At 39.1% G+C, this 21,334-nt stretch overlaps 1 protein-coding gene across 1 annotated transcript; it reads left to right on the forward strand.

Annotated features, from left to right (window-relative positions):
* The first annotated feature begins 268 nt into the window (after positions 1–268).
* LOC114475465 (folliculin-interacting protein 1-like) lies at positions 269–20,747 on the forward strand. Its single transcript, XM_028466288.1, is given in 17 exon segments — positions 269–418; positions 674–774; positions 883–889; positions 891–958; positions 1,065–1,147; positions 2,244–2,327; positions 5,391–5,462; positions 6,491–6,626; positions 6,874–7,075; positions 7,323–7,408; positions 10,800–10,946; positions 12,764–12,933; positions 14,903–16,586; positions 16,666–16,831; positions 17,590–17,790; positions 17,876–17,991; positions 18,585–20,747. Coding segments are annotated over 17 exon segments (3,510 nt in total). The 5' UTR covers positions 269–310; the 3' UTR covers positions 18,664–20,747.
* The last annotated feature ends 587 nt before the right edge of the window (positions 20,748–21,334 follow it).

Genomic DNA, 21,334 nt, shown 5'->3' on the forward strand with positions numbered 1-21,334 from the left:
ACCCATTTATACGAGGCAATATGGGTAAATTGCTTTGCCCAAGGCAAATTACTTTGTTAGAGCGGTATTCAAACCCCAAACATTCGGTTAATGGACGACCCACTCTACCACTGAGCCAGACCGTGTGCATCTCCAATTTTTGGTGGCTTGAATTTCGGTGCATCACTAGTTTTTATCAGTTATTTTAAACGAGTATTCCTGACTGGTAATAATTAGAAGCCATATTATTATCGATCAGTGTTTGTGGCAGTGTGTCTTAATTTCAAAGTATTTTTCACGTGTCTCACAGAGCACCGAGGGCCAGGCGAAGATGTTTGGCAAATGCTGCCAGCTGCGGCCCACAGGAGGCAGCAGCAGCTCTCTGGACAGCTCCTCCTCATGCACCTCTGAAACCAAGGAGCAGGGCCTCCGCTTTCAGGTAACACACTGTGCCTGGACCCTGCACGAGGGTCTGACTATGAGGGTAACCACCTCATTAAAAGATTAGGGTAGGGTAGGCGATTTTCAAAAACTAGCATGATTTTTAGTGTAGCTTCCCCGATGGCTCCGCCTTTACTCCCCTCGCCACTCCCCTCTGTGCCCCGTCACTCACATGCACTCACATGCATAACTTAAAAAGTGTATCTGGAGAAAATTGCCTACCCTAGCTTTAACTTTCTTTTTTTTTTTCTAGGGCTCAAAGTGTTCGTCTGAAGCGAACATGCTGGGGGAGATGATGTTTGGCTCTGTTGCCATGAGCTACAAAGGCTCCACTCTCAAAATCCACCAAATCAGGTGAGACTTTAATGTCAGAAGATAATAAAAAGTGAAACCCAGTCACGCACATGAATTCAGCAGCAACTCTGACATGTGATCTTTGTCCCTGCTTTCTCATCATATCAGATCGCCACCCTCAGCTAATGCTGAGCAAGGTCTTCACAGCCAGGACGGGAGGCAGTGTGTACGGCAGCCTCAACACGTAGGCATTTTCCCCAATTTCAATGTTATCAGTGTCATTTTAGTGAAATTACACCGTTGTATTTTTTTGCTTTTTATGAGCCTCATGATCTGTTTCATCCACGCAGGTTACAGGACAGTCTGGAGTTCATAGGACAGGATAGCAACACTCTGAGACCTGAGCACAACACCGGACCCAGCAGTCTTCTTGGTAACCATAGCAACCACTTATTCATATTTGATGTTGATAGACCAGAGTTTAAATAAAAAGTAATCACTTGTGAAACACTTGCCAAAGCGGACATTATCAGGTTAACTACAGCTTCACAAAGGCTTTCTTGAATGGGTTCAATTAACCATTTAACATTTTTGTCTGAATTCCTAAAATACTGGACACACACTGCTAACAGCTTCTCCTTAAGTTGGTAAACTCAAATCTTGTTGATTTTTTTTTTTTTTTTTTTTTTTTTCCGTTTTATGGATTAAAAATGTTTTGAAATTAACTTTAGAGAATTGTTGGCAATCCTCTGTTTGACACACGTGTTGACATCCTCACAGAAAATACGGAAATAATGCTATTGTACAAAACCACAAATATAGCTTTTTAAAAATACATAGTTCTAAAATTTAGCTTTGACAGTTTTCATAACACAATCAGCCCTTTTAATCAATCACTTCTGTATTTCTAAAATTGCAAAAATATTCTGTTCTTTCCTAACACCAATCATTTTATGACTGGTGTTAGGAAAGAACAAATCCTCTTATTTTGTTATTTGTTATTGTTATCTCGTTATTGGTGCTTTTTTCATCATCGCCCACATACCAATTTGCTTTCCTTTGTTAGCATTAATTCAGCCAAAACATAGAAAGTTAAAATTTATCATAGCTTTACAAGTTTAGCAACATTTTGTATAATTCAGTTGCACTGAAGAAAGCAGGTATTTATTGCACATTTTACAAAACGTGGACAAAATTTTACTTTTTAGCAGCGGCCTCCCACTGCCACCCTCGCTATAACCAGTTCAACCTGAATAAGAAAGTCCCATAAAGTGGGACCATTACAGCAAATCTCATTCTGGAGTTTAATTATTGTTTTCTGTGAGTGATCTCGCATGCTTTTGTGTTTTCTCTGATTGACCCATGGATGCTGACAACTGTCTTCTGTTACTAAGATGGTCTGCCAACAGGAAGCAGCCCCCCTTTTTTCCACCCTTGTCCATTCACTAATCATGGCTCATGTGTTTATTTGTTTTGTTTTTTTGTCTTCTCTCTCCTCTCCTTCCCTTCCATGTTTTTGTGCTGCGCAGGATTTTCGCAGCTCTGCAGCCCTCGCCGGGCCTTCTCTGAACAGGGGCCTCTGCGCCTCATCAAGAGCGCGTCTTTCTTTTCAGGTTGGCGCTTAAAACTGGCCACGTTGTCAAGTGCCAGTTGCATGGGTGTGTGTGTGTGTAGGCTGTAGTTGCTTTAGTACTGGATTTAGAGGAGTTCTCTTCCAGTGGTTGCATGCTCGTGTGATGCTAGGAGTCATTATGGCATGCATATACTTAGTTTCTGCAAAAACCAGGGTCAGATAGTACTTTTGATTCAAATCCAAATGAAACCAAATCACTAAAAATAATCTGTATTTTATTTTATTTTCTAATTTTAATTGCTTGTGTCAGGTGCAAACAATTTGTCATAATAAGAGTGCCCAAATGGTTATCATTGGGTGTCAACTGTAGTATCTGACCCAGGCCTGCAGTTTACACACATCATGCATGAGGGTTTCAGTGGTGTTGGTGGCTGGAGCATTAGCGCTGTATTTAGAAGTAGTCTTTTCCCATCTCCTTGTTGGTTTCCACTCGCTTGTACTACTAACACATTGTCTTCCTCAGTGTTGGTGGTACCTGGGCAATGCTTGTAAACTAATGCACGATGCCTTTCCACACATTTTATCAGTCCAATAATTGAGCAAATAGTAGCGAGGTGTGTCTGTGTGCTTAAAGGAAAAAAAAAAAGAAAGATACATCCTACATGAACATTTTCTCAGCCTGTTCAAACATTTAAACCAGTAACATGGCGCCCTCAGCCCCACTGCAGAAATAGTGCGCCATGTGATATGTCCTGTGTCCTTGTGTTCATACTCATAATGTACTATCAGTGCAGAGTACTTGTAATTGATCGTCAGTAGTTGTTCATGTATCACCACTGGGAAGAAATGGATTGACGTGTCTCGCGTGCTTGGTGATCAGTTTACTGGTGTTCTCTCTCTGTGTTTATCACTAGGGGTGTCCCGATCCGATATTGATATCGGATATCGGTCCAATATTAGCTTGAAAACGAATATCGGATATTGGATTCAAATTTCCGGATTTTCCGATTTATTTATTTATTAATTTTTGTCAATTCCTTTTTTATTTATTTTATTCAATTGTAGAATACTGTGGATATTATGTTGAAGGTGAAAAATGTATGTAACCAATTGGTGAATAATTGTTTCAGTTTTACTCATACCTACTGTTGCTGACTATTGTTCTCTGTTTGAGTAACATCACTTGATCAAACCTTTTCTAACATTCCACACTACAAAATAAGTATTTTTTATTAAAGAAAAGAGAGAGGAAAAAAAAGTATGTATGATTCATGCTGATATCAGATCAATATCGGTATCGGCCGATACGCAAGGCTGCAATATCGGTATCATATCGGAAATGAAAAAGTTGTATCGGGACATCCCTATTGGACATGTCATGCTCCAAGTGTCAAGAATAATGTTATATAACATAATTTGGAAAAAAAAGTGTGAAAAGGCACTGACCATACACTAGAAAATCCTCTGAGGAGCTAGTCATTTATTAGGCCAGAAAGTTATTTATATATTTATTCATTTCGCTAAATTATTTAGTCCAAATTTTTTGTAGAATCTGTCACAACTCCACAGATCCAGAAGCATAGTTCATTTACTCACTTCATTGACAAAAAGCTCTAGTATCATATCATATATTCACAATCGATCTCACAGCTGGGTGGCTTTTTTTTTTTTTTTTTTCCTTCAAAAAGTCATTAACGTCAGTGGTTATTTCTTTCCTCTTGTTAACCCAGTGTTTCGAACACATTGGGGGAAAAAAGTCCCATCTTTATTTTGATTTATTTATTATAACTGTGCTAAGCAGTAGAAACAAGCCCTAATGTTCTTTCAGAACTATTACTTCTTAAAACCCAATTACGTCTTATAAATAAGGCCGTCACTTTTGGAATAAACAGCGTAAAAAAAAAAAACTACTTTTTGGCTAATTTTGTAATCTCTTTGAATTGTCCTAAGAAATGCAAAATACCATAGTTTTGTTAAGAAAAGTAGCTTGATTAATGCAATAAGCCGTATAAAGTCTGTAAGGTCAGGATTGATTATTAGAAACCTTCTTTGCCATGTTCCATTGAGCTGTCATGGATGGCATGCTAGTGGTTGTAAACTACAGGAACACACAGAAGTGTGTAAAATATGTCACATGCCTCACTCATCCATCATCTTAGCCAGCTTCACATTGCACCATACGACATAAGTGTCATTTTTCCCACCTGTCTGCTGTGAGCAGCACCAACATTTTCAATGTTCTACTCCAAAGTGTTGACAAGGCAGACAAACAGCCATGTGACGTGTGTAGAAAGTTAGAGAAGTCAGAACTGAGGTCGGTGGTTAGAGTACGGTATATATATTGCAACAGAAGAGCTCGTTTTGTGACACATCCCGCTTGGTCGTTTACATAATGTTACAAGATCAGAATTAGATGGGAACTGATGATTTTTTTTAACCTGCTGCAAACTTTAAGACAAAGTTTGGTTGATGCATAAGTTTTTGTTAGGGCTGAACGATTTTTGGAAAATAATGTAATTGCGATTTTTTTTTTTCCCCTCAATATTGCGATTTAATTTGCGTTTTTTTTTTTTTTTTTTTTTTTTCAAGGGCATCTTGTCATGTTTTTTTCAATGAACACAGGCAATAAATCAATCTGTTCATAATAAACTATTCAGATGTATTTAAACTTTAATTTATATAAAATATACATTTTAAGCTGGCTTTACCTCTTCTACATATCTAACTAACTTCACGTTTCATGAAACATGTGGACTGCATTTCTTAAACTCTGAACTTAACAGGACAGTACATAATAATAAAAAATATATAATAAAAATAAATAATATATATATTTTTTTTAAATAAATTTTTTTTCACAATTGCAGCCTTTGCGATTAGAAAATCTCGTTTTATATTGCGATAACATCGCAAATGCAATTAATCGTTCAGCCCTACTTTCAAATAACTTTCGACTTTTATTTTAATGAAAGGTGTGTAGTTCTGCTGATAATTGAGGATACAATTATCTATAGCTTCACTATCATCTGACTTGCTTCCGTTATACTTCAGATCACCAATTTACCCTTATATTACATCTCTCGTTCTCTCTTCTTTCTTCAAGGCCACAGTCATCCAATGGACATGCCTGGTCGAGGTTTGCATGATGAAAGGGACAGTGGCATCGCCAGGTCAGGTAGGCTAATGAGACTAAAAGCCAAAGCCTGGATTGCCCTTCACTCTGTGCTGTAGCCAAGCTTGGACTCATGACGTGTTTATTTTGGTCAGGACTAAAGAACCAGGAATGTCAAAAGTATATTTACACTTTGCCCTCAGATGTATTTTAATGGTTAAAGACATTTATTTATATTATTTTTGAGATGATCCACAATGAGTTAAAATGATTTCAGTAATATTATATGTTCTTTGTGGAATAGGGTGAAAAGCTTACATGGTTACAAAGCAAAGCTAACTTTAACCAACTAGGTTTAAGTTCACACATGCATGTTTGAGATCCATTGAAACATGTTTTATCATCAATAACTGATACAAATGATAATAAAATCAATCTGAAAAACAAATTGATCGCTGAACCTGATAACTGTATTTAAGTTACCAAGATCTTTAGGCATTAAAAAAAAGAAAAATACTACTGGTAAATATTTGAAAACCTCATTTATTTATTTTTTTATTAGCTTAAACATGGAAGACATCAAAGGCCTTCTTTACATAGGGAAATTACATAGGAAACACACGCACACACATACACACACAAACACACACACATATTTTTCCTGTAATTTCCTTTTTGTTTTATGGTTTTAGCCCAGTAGTTTTTGTCTTTTTTTTAATTTCCTAATGTGAGAGTTTGCTTTTAACCTTTTTTAAACCTAAGTCATCTGATGATTGAGCTGAGCCTGCAACCCTGTGAGCCATGTTGTTCAGCAGCCAACACATTTGACTAATAGCTTTTTTTTTTGGTTTTTAGTGGACCCATCCAACTTTGTTTGAAAGGATGCTTTTTTTCATTTTCTTGAGAATCCCAATGACTTTGGTGTCTGTCTGACAGAATGTGTGACTGAGTCTTGTCCGATCTGCTCCTGTGTCTCTGTCTTTGACCATTCCCTCCATCTGTTCCCCTCACCCTTCTGTCCTCCTCCTCCTCATTCCTGCTCTGTGCTCATTATTCATCTGCTCTCTCCCCTCCTCCGTCTGTCCTTTCAGCTTCTCTAAGCAGCCTGTTGATCACTCCTTTCCCGTCCCCCGGCTCCTCCTTGACCAGCAGCTGTGCGTCCAGCTACCAGCGCCGATGGCTCCGCAGTCAAACCACCAGCTTGGAGAATGGCGTCTTTCCTCGATGGTGAGGAATGCACAGTCAAGCATGCAAATGCACTTGTACTTTAACGAGGGGAAAAATGCACATGGATTTAGGAAGTATTCCTCCTTGATTTTTTAGGAGGGAGGTTTGCATCATTTTTTTTCCAATTAAAGGAGGTCAAAAGCATTTTCCACAATAAAATGATGAGATTCAAATAAATAATAAATGAAAGGGCTAAGCCGTGAACTGAAAAAGCACATCCCCTGCCTTTGACCCCGGCCTTCCGCAGGTCAGTGGAGGAGAGCTTCAACATGTCCGATGAGAGCGGTGGACCAGGCCTTGGCGTGGCTCGTAAGAAGAAAATTGCCATCGGAGTCATCTTCATGCTGTCGCCTAACACAGAGGAGAACAACCGCTTCCAGGACTTCTTCTTCTCACACTTCCCGCTCTTTGAGAGCCACATGAACAAACTTAAAAGCGCAATTGAACAGGTGAAACATCAAAGGCCTGTGCATATGACAAAATAAGGTGGACCCCTCTATTCTTTGTTGTTGTATTGAGTACGGTTGCTGTCAGATAAAGTGGTTAGTTACACATAATATATTTAGCTCAGTTTACACATGCCTGTCGTTGGCACAAGCCTCTGGATTTCCTCCAGTTTGGCCCACCATAGTTATGTCAGCCCCTCCCTGTGTAATTCGGCATGGATGTTTAATTTTGTTTTTTTATACTTCCAAGGCCATGAAGATGAGTAGACGGTCAGCTGATGCTAGCCAGCGAGCTTTGGCATACAGCCGAATGGTGGACGGACTCAACGAGTTCAGGTGGAGTAATTATTTGTGTCAATGAAGCTTTTCTCAGATCTACATCCAAAGGTTCATCCAAATCTGTCTTGTAACTTAATCTACAAATAGAACAAACACAGCAAGCCTTTTATATACAAAAATATTCTTGTAAAAGGAAATCAATTTAAAATAAATAACTGGTTTTCCACCAGTTTGAATTCTATTATCTATTGAAACAGTGTTAAATTGTTGAATTATGTTAACTCCTTTTATCAGACTAACTGAAAAAGCTGCAACTAATAGAAAATGTTCAGATTTTATCTTGTGAGTAAAAAAAAGATAAATGATTATCATGTGTTTCATGAATGATAATCATTTTGTCATTATTGGTGTAGAAAAAACAATTTTGTGCAGAATTCAATATAAAACAAAGCAGACTGAAAAACAGAAAACACAAATCCAATCAAATATAATACCTTTAATTCATTAAGGCGTTACAAACCGCACATTTGTTTCTGCTCATAATTTCATTGGACTTTGGAAAACGTAACTTCTAAGGAAAGACTCATAAATCTGCACTAATGAGGCTTGATCAACTGTATGTGTGTGTGTATTCAGGGGACATTCTCCACAGTGATGTATGACCGTTCAATAGTCATAAAGTAAGTTTATGTGCGTTATGAGTGGGAGCACACATGCTTGGCCCCACCATAGCTTTCACTCACAATACAGTGGCTGTCAGTCCCCTGTTTGGGGTGTCGTCTTCCCCTCAGTTATACGCCTGCTGGCAGCCATTCCCTGCAACCCAAAGCCGCAGAGTAGCAACCCTATCCACCCCAGACACTTATCACGAGCTCCAGAATAGTAAATAACATGCAAGTGCCAGCAGAAAGAATGTTTGTGCTATGAAACGACAATATCTGTAAAATCTCACCTTGAGTCTGGCGCTAAATATACCAGCACCCACCTTTACCATTCCAGGGGTTTGATTTCATGGAACAGTGCTGGAGGAAACTGGAAAAAATACTTTTCCCCCAATGCTGGTTGAGCTTTGACGTAGCTGCTGGGTGGGCACGCACATATACACCCAGGCATGCTGGGAGAGATAAGCTGTGCTATTAGTGAAGGCATGCTTTCATAAAAGGTTATGTCAGGGTTTGAAGTTGATTATAAAAGTCAGACTCCTGGGTGAGGAAACCCTCAGGAATAAAAAAAGAGTAGTCCCTTTATTTCACAGCGCGATTATCGTATCGATCCAAAAAATATCAGAATGGATATTTTATTTTATTTTTTTACGAAAAAAACATGTAATTGCGCTAAGATGCATAGCACGTAAACGCCCGGTCACTAGGTGAACCACATCAGACCTTGTTAAACTACCTCACTCCTCAATGCATTTTAGCTTGGAAGTTGAGTAACATTTACTTGTTCTCGCAAGTATAAAAAAATAATGAAATAAATTGTATTTTATACCGTTTTGTACTTGTAAAGGTGAAATATGTGATGTATCACTCAGAATGTGGGAGTTGACTGTCCAGCTTCTTTTTGAAATTTTGTTTTTCTTCTTCGTTAAAAAATGTACCGGTACCATTTTAAATAGACTAGATAAGTATAGCGTAGCGCTGTTCCCCGAGTCAGACCCGACACGGCCCAAGCTTGACAGAATATAGGCTGAACCCGTCCGAATCCGAATGAAAACAATATTTTTTATTTGCCAGCCTTCGTTTCACCTCCTCAGCATCAATTTCTGCACCTTTCTCGGACCAATCAAAATGCGTCACCTGACTATAAATAATAAAAATAATAAAAATGTATTGAATTGTTAGTGCATGTGTATAGAAAATAATGCAAATTTGGTTGAAATTTTAAAAAGAGCAGTTCAAATTCTCTTCTGCTTGCAAGAAAGGGAAAAAGCCATTTTTATTTGCTAGAAAGCGATGCAAATCTTATTTTGTGCAGTTTTACATTGCAGTTGTTTTTTTGTTTTGTTCTTAACTTAAAAGTAGCTTAAAATAACTGAGCAATGCCAAAAAAACAAGGTCATAAATAAATGACTGCCCTTTATAGTGAGGTAATTTAAATCCATTCTGATTGCTTGACACCTCATTTAGGTTGCGTACATCACAAGTATGTACTTTAAAGTTTATCCATGCAGCTGTAGCAGACCAACAAATACTTGGCTTCGAGCTCGATGGTGGACAAGCGCACTTGAGTCGCGATGGAGTCAAGGGGGAAAAAAAAAGTGGCGAGTTCGCTGATGAGTCAACCTGTTCATGGAACAGGAATGAACAAAGCGTAATGGAGTCATTTAATGCTGCATTTAAAATGACACGTCTGTGCTGCAGTGCTGACAGGCTGGTGTAAAGAGTAAGCAATAAGTTTTAGAATGTTAAACCAGGATCAACTGGATGCAACCTGACAAAACGTATCCCTGTTAGTGTTGCTAAGTGCTGTGCTTGATGATTCACTAAATCTTAGTCTAAAACACTTGCTGATGCGTCATGCATTGGTTTAGTACAGTTTTTTTTTTTAAAATAGAATTATAATAAAGGCTTTTTTAGGTGAAAATTTGTGGCTGAAGCCGAATAAAGAATATCAAATGCGGTTAAGTTTTTCACAATTTTTTTAATAGTGCATGAATAGCCTAGAATACATTTTTAAACATGTTTTTTAAAGAAAAGTAAATGTTTATTGAATATTCTGACATTGTTGTAAGTTGAAAGTTTTTCATTTATATTCAGCCTTCAAACAAAACAAAACATGCATTCCAAAAAAACTAAAGTGTATTAAAGTGGATAAACCCACAACAAATGAATTATTGTCCTTTTGGCACAAGTCTGCTTAGCCACATTAGATAGGCTAATAATGAAAACCGAAAGCTCAAGTAAATCTCATTAAGTATGTGCTTGTAACATCATACACTTCTACGGGTATACAACCCTGGTTCATACTGCAACTTTTAAGGAAAAATAGTCTCCACAGCTCTAAGGCTGCACAGACCCCCTCCAGCCCCCCTCTTTGTGTCAAGGCTTGACCTGTGGCCAAGACATGCTGACCAACATGTCCCACACTCCATGGAAACTCCACTCCTTCTCAGTGGACAAACGCTCTAGCTGAGCCGCACACAGACAGATCTACAGACAAGCGCTCCCACGCATACACTAGTACTCATGCTCCACAGACTGTGAGATTGTACAGTAAGTGTGCGTGTGTGTGCGTGCGTGTGTGTGTAAGTTTGTTGCTCACACGAACACATTCTGAGCGAGGATCTCCCTATTAGCCTCTGTGAGCTGAGATCTCTTTGTTCACCCTGAGAGACAATAACACGTCTGTCCTGTCTGTTTCTCTTTGTTTCCCTACCATTTGCCCCCTCCATGCCCTCTCTTCCTTTCATTCCATGCCTTGCTTCTTCCCCACACCTCACCTACAGGATGACCATCTGCGATCTCTACACCATGCCTCGCGTTGCCGAGCCCGTCTGGTTAACGATGATGTCCGGGGCGTCAGAGAAGAACCAGCTCTGTGGTCACTTCATGAGGGAGCTCTCTCTGCTGATGGAGCAGGCTTTTAAAAACCAGTTGAGTGTCGTCTTCTGCCTTCTACCCTATTCTACAACAACAATAAAAAAAAAACAAAAAATCACAAAGTGTCCTGAGAAAAGGAAGCAATCAGACTGCCACCATTCCAAAGATGAGCACATTAGAGCTGCACAATTAATCAAATTTTAATTGTGATCACAATTTTCTTACTCAATTAAATTAACCTGATCGTCGGCAATATTTACATTTAAAATAGGGGCTCTGCACTCTGTAATAGTGTTTTTAATCAGGTAGCCTTTGGTACATTTTAAATTCTTTGGTTAATTATTTTTTTATTATATTTTTATGATAATTCCCTTTTAAAGCATAATTGTGCACTGTAAACTATATTGTTTGTTTAAAAGTGGTGCCATAAAAACACAGATTTTTCTCTAATATGATAAACAAATATGATTATAATTGTGATTACAATACTGATTAAAATAATTTGGGCCATAATCGTGCAGCCCTAGCATGTATTTTCACTTTCAGACCCCGTCTCCTCTTGATTTTTCTCTTTCAGTGACAGAATTATGAGCAGTGTAACACTGACAGACTATTCACTATCTCTCCTCTCACTCTCTTAGTGTAATATTGCTGCTTAAATAGAATCTGTGAATGAGAAGATCCCTGCTAGCCTCCAACTGCTGATTGTTGTGGTTACAAAGCCAAGCCAAAGCACACCATGAGCTGATTGTACACCAATGAATTGGTAGCAAAAGGCTTTAATGGAACACACGACATACATTCACTGCTGTTTTCTGTATTAATTGCATTCAATCTACTAAACTGGCAAAAAGTCAAAGCCAGTTTTGGCAACAGTGTGTGAAAAGGATACCACAGTTAACCTTTAAATATGCAGAAATAACTCCAAAAGTGTGTTTTTAAAAATATATTTTCTAGATTTTCCTAATTTAAATTTTTTGTGCGGATGTTGAAGTTTTTTTTAAAAACCGTATTGTCTGTCGTATACAGTACATGCAATACAATGCAATATTTTGCTTTCCAAAGCTCTTAGTACTTTTAACATGCATAGGGATAATGCTTATTTTCCACGTCAGTAGATGGGATTATGTAGCACAATAGCGCTGTAATGCGGTCTAAGTATATTGATGGTGTTTAATGCATTTGGTGTCACAGCTCACTGAAAGTTGGACAGGACTGCTCTACGTGTCAGAAAGCTTTAAAAGCACTTTATTTGGATGGACTTCCTGTTTTGGAAAACTGCCTATCCAAACAGGAAACACATTCTTGGGTTTATACTTTGTGTAGAACACATGGAATTCTCCCATGCCTTTTTTTTTTATTATTAATTCAATTCAACTTTATTTGTACAGCACAATTTACAACAAAGTCATCTCAATGCGCTTATCGAAATATAAAATTCATAATAAGAAAGAAAAAACCCAACAAGATCCACACGAGCAAGCATTTAGCGATGCCATCACTGTTGTTCAGGATATAGATGACACAGCTATGCCTCTACAAAGCTGAATGAACAGCGTATGAAGCAGCGTTTCCATGGAAACAAACATTTTTCCTCTTTTACATCATATATTCTTGAAGGCAAAGTCCTTGTTCCCCTGTGGCTTTTGATTGGCTCTGCATTTCCTCTCTAGCATGTGACTGAACTCTGTCTGCAGAGCAGTGTTGACTCACGAGACGGAACACACGTAGACGTTTGTGGTTGAAAATCAGAAATGAATCATGTGTAAAGAATGTGTGCATGAGTGTCAGCAGTTGTAGTTTCGCTGAAAAAAGGGAGTTCAGGTGGTAAATTAGTAAAACCTATATGTGACGCTGTTCTCTATTTCAGGTTCCTCCCTGCATTATTGACGGCTATCCTGACCAATCATTTGGCCTGGGTCCCCACCGTCATGCCCAACGGACAACCTCCAATCAAAATCTTCCTAGAAAAACACTCTTCGCAGAGTGTCAACATGCTGGCTAAGACTCACCCCTATAACCCCCTGTGGGCACAGCTAGGTGAGACAAACCCTCAGAGATGTGCATCATGAGTATTTGGAAGGAAAAACGCAACAGTGATGCTTGTATTTCAGTTGAAATGTTCCATTATTAAATATAAGTGCATGGATTCAGGTTAGGGCAGGACTACATGCCACCTCACATGGTTCTCCCAAACTATGTGTTAAATATAATTAACTGTAAACCATCACAGTATCAGGAAATAGAATCTTCTAAATTAGAAAAGCAAACGTTATTTTCTGAAGTACCAGGATGCAAAGATAAGATATGAATGAAAATTGCTGATATCTTGAACACCAGCATTTGATTATAGGAGCCTATAGAAAGGAGCATCATGTGATCGGGTGCTCTGCAACTTCACCTTAAGTGACTCCCTAACGGTGGGAAAGTTGGACATTACTGACACCTAGTGTTTGCAATATGCAATTACACCAGACATCAGTGGAAACTGAAACATACAGTTGGAAAAACATCCAGTAAAACATTATCTTTCCAGGGTCCCCACGGTAGTGAAAATCCTGGAAAAGTTATGGGATTTGAAAAGCTGATTTTTCCAGTCTTAAAAAGTCATGGAATAATTTAACTGTTTTGGAAATATAGCTTATTTTATTTTAATGTTTAAACTCCAACCTTTGCTATTACTATGGGACATTCAAGGCAAGGCAAGGCAAATGTATTTGTATCGTGCATTTCATACACAAGGCAACTCAATGTGCTTTACACGATCAAAAATGAACAGAAAACATTCAACAGCTTAAAATCTATAAGAACATAATTTAAAATCATCAGTTAAGTTCCTTAACCGTAACACCTTGTGTTGTATGTCGCTTTGGATAAAAGTGTCTGCTAAATGAAATTGTCGACTTATAATTAAACATTAAACGTAGTTAGTTATTGTTTAATAATACATTCAATAACTGATGCATTGTTATTTAAAAAATATTGCAAATTGGGTGTTAAAGGCAATTGCACCTTTGTACGATGCTATATGATAAATAAGTGATGGACACAATTCTCTGGGCCATACTTTTGTTATGAACCGTGGCTCACTCACAGACCTCTGTTACACTAGTAGGTCTTAAATATATCTTAGTGTTCAGGACTAAGTCACAGAAATTTAGTAATAAAAAAAGTGTGGGAACCCAGCTTTTACTATATTCTGTCAACTTAAACTAGATCATCCACACTCAGCATTACTACTCGGGTCAATAAGTTAAATCCTAACATTCCATTCTTGTTTATTGGGCTTACACACACAAGTTTCTATCTTTTTACATGTGATTATTTTTCTGCCCTTACACCAGTGGTTCTAAAACCTTTCTGGGTATTCCACAATTTGTGTGATTTTCGAAAGCTAGCATGATTTTGAATGTAGCTTCCCCGAAGGCTCCGCCTTTCCCCCCGCACCCCCTCCCCTCTGTGCTCCGTCTCACTCACATGCACGCGCACAGCTGCTGCAGAAGAGGAGCTCAGCTCATCGCTTTTATTGTGTAGAAATTATGTTGTCTCATGTCTCATTCAGCAGTAAGTAAACAATAAACTTTACCATCATATATGTTAAAAAACGTGACCAAAAACTCTGTTTTAACTCTGTCAGCGTGTATCTGGAGAAAATCCCTTACCCTAGCTTTAAGAAAGCAAAAAGGAAATTCAGTGCACATAGGAAATTAACTAACTGGGAACAAGTAACATATTTCATAAATAAATCAAAACTCAAAAAATAAATTAAACTAATCACCGGCATAAAAACAAATGTAAAAGTGAAATGTCCTCATGTTTTTCGCACCCCACCTATCATGTCTCTATTTCCCGCCAGGGGGGCCGCCCCACATATACCAAAATATACCCAAAATACCAAACGGCAAAAAAGAAAGCGTATTACATTCACATATGTATCAAATTGTGTATTCATATTTTCAAGTATCTCTGAAAACTGTTGACAATTTTACAACCTTTCCCTGGTTTTTAGGGGACCTGTATGGGGCCATTGGATCACCTGTGCGTCTGTCCAGAACGGTGGTGATCGGCCGGAGACAGGAGCTGGTCCAGAGACTTCTCTACGTCCTCACGTACTTCATCCGCTGCTCGGAGCTGCTGGAGACCCACATGCTGGACAGCGCCGAGGATGAGGCCATCGTCATACCCGGCTCCCTCATCACCACCTCCCTGAGGAAGGGTGAGGTGGAAGAGTCGGACTACGTCCTGGTGACGGTACACAAGCCCAGTGGGGACTATCTGTCCCAGGGGACCCACAGTCTACAGAGTGAATTGGAGGATGGAAGCTACCCCTCAGACAACAGCCTCCAAAGCAGCACATGCACAGACAATGAGGTGGAACATAGCACTGACAACACGCCTAAGGAGGAAGATGAGGAGGAGGAGGAAGATGAGCAAGAAAGTTGTGAGAGTCAGGGATCTAGGAGCAGTTTGCTTCAGTCAGGTCCCAGGACTGTAGAAACTGTAGAGGTGCACAAGGAGTCCATCAGTCCAGTGACTCCAGAGACCAGAGTGGAGGTGGTGTTGCCTGTTGGTTCGGCCGCCTCTGGAGGGCAGATCTGTGTGCTGGACACGGAGATCACACGGGACCTGAAATCAACTGTTGCATCCATAGCAACGAGTCTAAACCAGAGTCCAGTGATGAGCTTTGGAGTGGAGGCTGAGATTGAGGAAACAACAACAACAACAACATCAACAAGGGACCAGCCAACCAAAGCACTGACTCCTCGGCCTTTGGGGATCTGTCTGGAGAAAAAGCCCCCAGATAAGATCCTGGTTGCTACGGCACCAGTACCAGTAATGACAGGAAACACGGCGACGAGGCCCATGGCTTTGACGTTAACGCAAGATGACGAGCCCGCAACTAAAGTCACCTTCCTCATCGGAGACTCCATGTCACCTGAGTCCGACACGGAAAGCCGCAGGAGGAAGGTAGAGGAGGAGTTCAAAAAGCACAAGAAACACCTCAAGGATAAATATCAAACACACCAGCAAGCTCCACAACCACCACCACCATCACCACAGCACCAAGCAGACTCAAAAACCAGCAGCACTACTATATTAGAGGACCAAAATCAACTGACCAAGGTGGCTCCAGGGCTGCAGAGGGTTTCCAGTAAGATGCCCCAGTGGAGCCTCAACTCTGTTGACCATTTCGATGAGTATTTCAGTCAAGATAACGCCGTGGAGACGAGGACAATCGACGATGTGGTCAGACTGGAGACTAGCACCACGGACAATGTGCACAAAGGCTTGCTGGGTCCTTTACGTGGTCCCCAGCTCAATGACTCAGCAGAGCGGACATTTCAGAGTACAGCCAGGGGTCCCAGTTTGGTCCAAAGTTCATGTCGTGGTGAGTTTCCCTCATCCAGGAAAGAAAACCCTTTTTTGGCGGTTCAAAGAAGGTGCAGATGTAGATCTACGGACTCGTCGGACGTGTGCGGCTGCAGTAGCAGTCCTGCTGGCCAGGATAAGGATGCTGTGCTGACGGTTCCTAATCTGCAGAATGGAAATAGCAAAGACGACCAAAAGTGCAAAATTGCACCCGTTAATGACTGGGAAATACCTCGGAACGAGAGCTCGGACAGCGCTCTGGGAGACAGTGAGAGTGAGGAGACTGAGGACTGGCAGGAGGAGCACCTGCTGCCCTTCCCTGGGTGAGTACTACGATGTTTAGGAAAACAAACCATTTGACATTTACAGATTTTAGTAACACAGCTGTTGTCTGATACATAGGTCAAAGTTGGTGGAAAACTACTGCAAACCAAGTATTGCAAACTTTGGTCGGTCTCTCTTTGGCGGTTACTGCCCTACATATGTGCCAGACTTTGTACTGCACGGGATGCCCAGTGATGAGAAGCTACGGCAAAGCCTCACCACTGAATTAACTCATGCTGTTCAGGTACAGGAGCAGACAATGTGCATGCATAACATATTGACGTTAAAATGTGCTGTAAAATGTATCACTTTTGATCAGGGTTGAGGTCAATTCCATTTTTCAGTTACAATTACGTTTTTCAATTACCCATATTCAGTTACAATTCAAGTACGATTACAGTGACCAGCATTTTTTCCAGTTAAAATTTAAATTACAATTATTTATTTATCATCAGAAAGTCAATTACAATTACGTTCTCAGTTTCTAAAGTTCGATTACAATTAATCACAATTACTGAGCCAGAAATAAATAACGTAGTAAAAGTTTGCCTTCCTCTTGTGCTAGCTTTCGTGTTAGCATCTAAATCAGCTGTAAAAAAGACTAAAATTAAAAACCAATATCTATCATCTACTTTCCTATCTATTGGTTGCCTTGTTAAGCTTCCTAATCAATGAAAATATAGCTCTTGAAATTGTTGGTGTGAGCGTCTGAGCCTTTTTTGTGTCGGTGTACCCCTCGATTTATATATTTTTTTAAATAAGATGTGGGAATGCTTGATATGAAACATATTTTAATAATTAACTACATATGTGTACAACTGTAACATGGTCAGTGTCAATGATCTAAACTCAATTACAATTTCATTATGATTATAACAGCAACAGATTTTTAAAATTACATTTATAATTGGATTTCATTATTAATTACATGATTACAATTATAATTGGCCCCAACCATGCTTTTGACCTTTCCTCACTTTAACAACACTTTTTCCTCTGCAGCATCCAGTACTGGATGAGCCCATAGCCGAGGCCGTCTGCATTATCGCAGACACAGACAAGTGGACGGTGCAGGTGGCCAGCAGCCAGAGACGAGCCACAGACGTCAACAAGCTGGGCAAAGAAGTGCTGGTGTCCAACCTGGTGTCCAGTTTACTGCAGTCCACTCACCAGCTCTACAAACTCAACGTCTCACCCAACTTTGTATGATGCTCCTCCCACACCTTCAAAATCCCGTGGTTTCTGCTCACAGCACGTCTTTCTAAATGTTGCCTTTCTCTCCCCTCAGTGTATAATGCACCTTGAGGACCGCCTGCAGGAGATCTATTTCAAGAGTAAGATGCTGGCAGAGTATTTGAAAGGCCAGACGAGAGTTCATGTAAAAGAACTGGGAATGGTTTTAGGGTAAGTTTTGCCTACATTTAGAGTAGCTTCTAAGGCTAAATGGTGGAGCATGTGGTGGTTAAAAATCCTAAAGTACAAATCTTTGTTTAATCATCTAAATGCACCAGCTGTGGTTAAAGCTGCTAAGGACGATAATTTATTTATCAGATAAATCCATGTTAATTAATTCAAATCAGGTTTATTTGCTCAAAAAATGTCCATGGTAGGAGGAGAAAGGATTGTCAGGGGGAGGAGTTTCCCGTAGGTGACATCAGGTACGGGGGAAAATCCAACTCGCCCGTTTGGAGCTGACATTTTACAAAATGTGGAATAACAAGGGAGGGAGGAAACAGAACTTTTTCAACTTAACTTAAATATAATAACATTCTAATAAATAATTAGTCAAGGTTAATAAGCAATGAGTCGTGAGTAGAAGATGCCCAGTTACCCACATTAATGTGTTGGTCAGCTCAATTTAAAGCCAACAGATGATCTATATTGAATTCCTGTAGAAATCCTACTTAACCAGTCATATTTGTTGGTATTCTTTATTCTCATAGGTTGATTTATGACTTCATTTATTGACACTGTTTGTTCCCCTCTTGTTTTTTTAGGATTGAATCCAGTGACCTTCCCCTGTTGGCTGCTGTGGCCAGCACTCACTCCCCCTATGTTGCCCAGATCTTACTCTGAGCCTGGACCTGGAGCTTTCAGCTGTAGGTGACATCACTACAGCACCCAACATCTGCCATCCATGTTCTCCAGCAGAGCCCCATCATGGGTTCCTGATCTTTCTTTGTGCAGAGTCATGGGGGGGGAGACTTTTTGTTGGACCACGGAGACTTCAGCTGTTACTGCTGACAACATGGAGCAATGTGGCCGTTAAACCACAGGGTGGAGTGGGTGAGCACAGATGTGGATATGGAGGATCTCTGTGGGGGGGGGACTGGACTAATCCTCCCTCAATTACTTTCTTGTTTTTGAATGTTCCATGTTGACATGCCAGAACTTTTTAAAATTTTTGACATAAAAAAGCCAAAGACTTTTGTTTTTCCTGGTGAGAAAGAAAGTTGAAAATACCTACAAATATCAATTTATTTTATTAACAATTATGTCGCTTCAGTTGCTTTTTTTCTTGTACAATCTTAAACCTTGTCGAATGAAAGGATAAAGGATGGATGATTTTATTTTATTATTTTGTTTGTTTGGCGGAGGTGTTATTTTTACTGAAAATTCCTTTGTCCCACGCCAACCCTATCGTTGTTTATCGTCCTTTTGTTTGTTTACAAGGCCTATGTATCCTTTACTCTCACTGCTTATGAGATGTGCTGAGTCATCTTAGGAAGAATTCTGAGCCCACGTGCGTTCGGAGGCTGAGCCATTGATGCTCCCTGTGATTTTTAGCTCTACAGAGAATTGTTTTGGTTAGTGATGGTGGCTTTGACATTCTTATCATAGGTACAGCACTACCTCAGATCTGCATAGGAGAAAAACCCAGAGCTGATTTTTATTATTTAGTTTTAATCAGAGGAATGTCAAACTGTGCCGACTCTATGCTGTGTTCTTTAAATAAGGGAAGGTTTTCTCATTCCCAAGGATGATTGTTACTCAGTAGTAGTAATAAAAAAAAAACAACTAATTTTAGCATCCGAATGTGATGTAGAAGGGCCCCTTTATACTATGTAAAAGCTAAAATGTTAGCTCCTAATTTACAACCAAAATGCTGAAATATTTTCACACTTTTCTAGCTTTGTCACCTTTTTATGATGTTTATGGCTTTAATGTTTGCTGAGAGGAGCACAGTTGTTGGCCTTACAGTGCGTACTGTTTCTCTGCTCCTTTTTAAATGACAGTCACACAAACATTGATAGATTAAAGATTTTAATTGTCATGCTGGATCAGCAGGGTGCAATTACTGAGTTTGAAATTAAGGTTTTGTAGTTTTATTGAAGCTTCAAGGTCATTTGACCTATTTTACAAAGTTTTTTTTTTCCAACATCAGAAAGGAAAGTTGAAATAAAGTCAAACCCGCTAACAAACTCATCTGAGTTTTGAGTTACGAATTAAAAAATAGACATGTTTTGTTAAAGTACTAACTACATTTCTGTTCATTTTATTGTATAGAAAACTTTTTACACTCATGTCAGGGTTTGTTTTGCACTAAAAGGCATTTTTGTTGGAATATAATTCAATATTTCCTGTTCACCCTTATTTTTATATATATTTGCATGTAATTTGACACCACCCTCATCAGTTGGCACACAGAGGTTCATGGCAGTGTTTTGTCCATATTTACAAATGTGACAAAGTTTAACCTAATCCTCTGCCTTGTTTTTGCTATAGTACATACAAATATAAATACGTCTCACTGTGATACCAGAAGTACCAGGTACTCTGTAACTGTAGTAAAACCTTTTGACAATATCTCATTTTAGTTTGGTCTTGTTTTTTGCTTTTATATCACAAAAATATGATTTAAATTTGGTTTTAATTAAAACGACAGGATTTTTTTTTTTACAGTTTGTCTAGTTTCAGTTAACAGCATTTAAATGAATATCTGAAATAAATTCTGTTTATTCTATTTAACAGCAGGGATTCTCCTCGAGAGATTGTGAACCAACACATTTATTTCAGTTTTTTTTGATTTTGTTGAAGTGAAAGTAGTAATTTTGCCATATATTGAGTCATCCTGTTTGTTTTCAATAGAAGAAAAAAAAAAGCATATTTGGCATTGTCAGTGCAAGTCGCACCCATAATTTATACAGGAAAAAAATGTTCACTGGATGACTTTTTAGTAAAAACATGTGATTGCAAAAGACGTGATTACAAAGAGTAGTCAAAGCTACTTTCTTAAATTACAGTAGAGTTGGAGGTGGTTTGAAGCTTCCTGTAGGCGCTTGGTGACTGGAAAATATTTTTGTTTAATTAAAAAATAATCGTTTGCACCAACATCCTCTAAACTGCACCATGTGTACCTTTCTGTCTCCTGACTCCAATCGCATCCTCAATGCAACCCAAGTCTTAAAAGGAAAAAGGGGCGTAGAAAGTTTTCCAGAGCTTTTTTTTTTTCTTTTTTTAGCTGCGTGAGCTACATGCATACACGCTTATTACTGTATGTAAGATGCTCAGCTATATTGGTATCCATTTTGTACAGACAATGCGTTTCTAAGGTATGAATTTATATCTGCTCTTCCCCCTTTGTATATGATTAAATTATTTAGTTGCTGATGCGAAAGTGTAACGGTTCATTGTAATCTGTACATATTGTGTTTTGTTTTGTTTTCATGCATTTGTACAAAATGTCTTTTACGATCTGTCATTGGAATATTTTTTTTCCCAATTTTATGGGAATGTTGTGCAATAA

This window comes from Gouania willdenowi, chromosome 14 (genome assembly GCF_900634775.1).
Source record: "Gouania willdenowi chromosome 14, fGouWil2.1, whole genome shotgun sequence".
NCBI lineage: Eukaryota > Metazoa > Chordata > Actinopteri > Blenniiformes > Gobiesocidae > Gouania > Gouania willdenowi.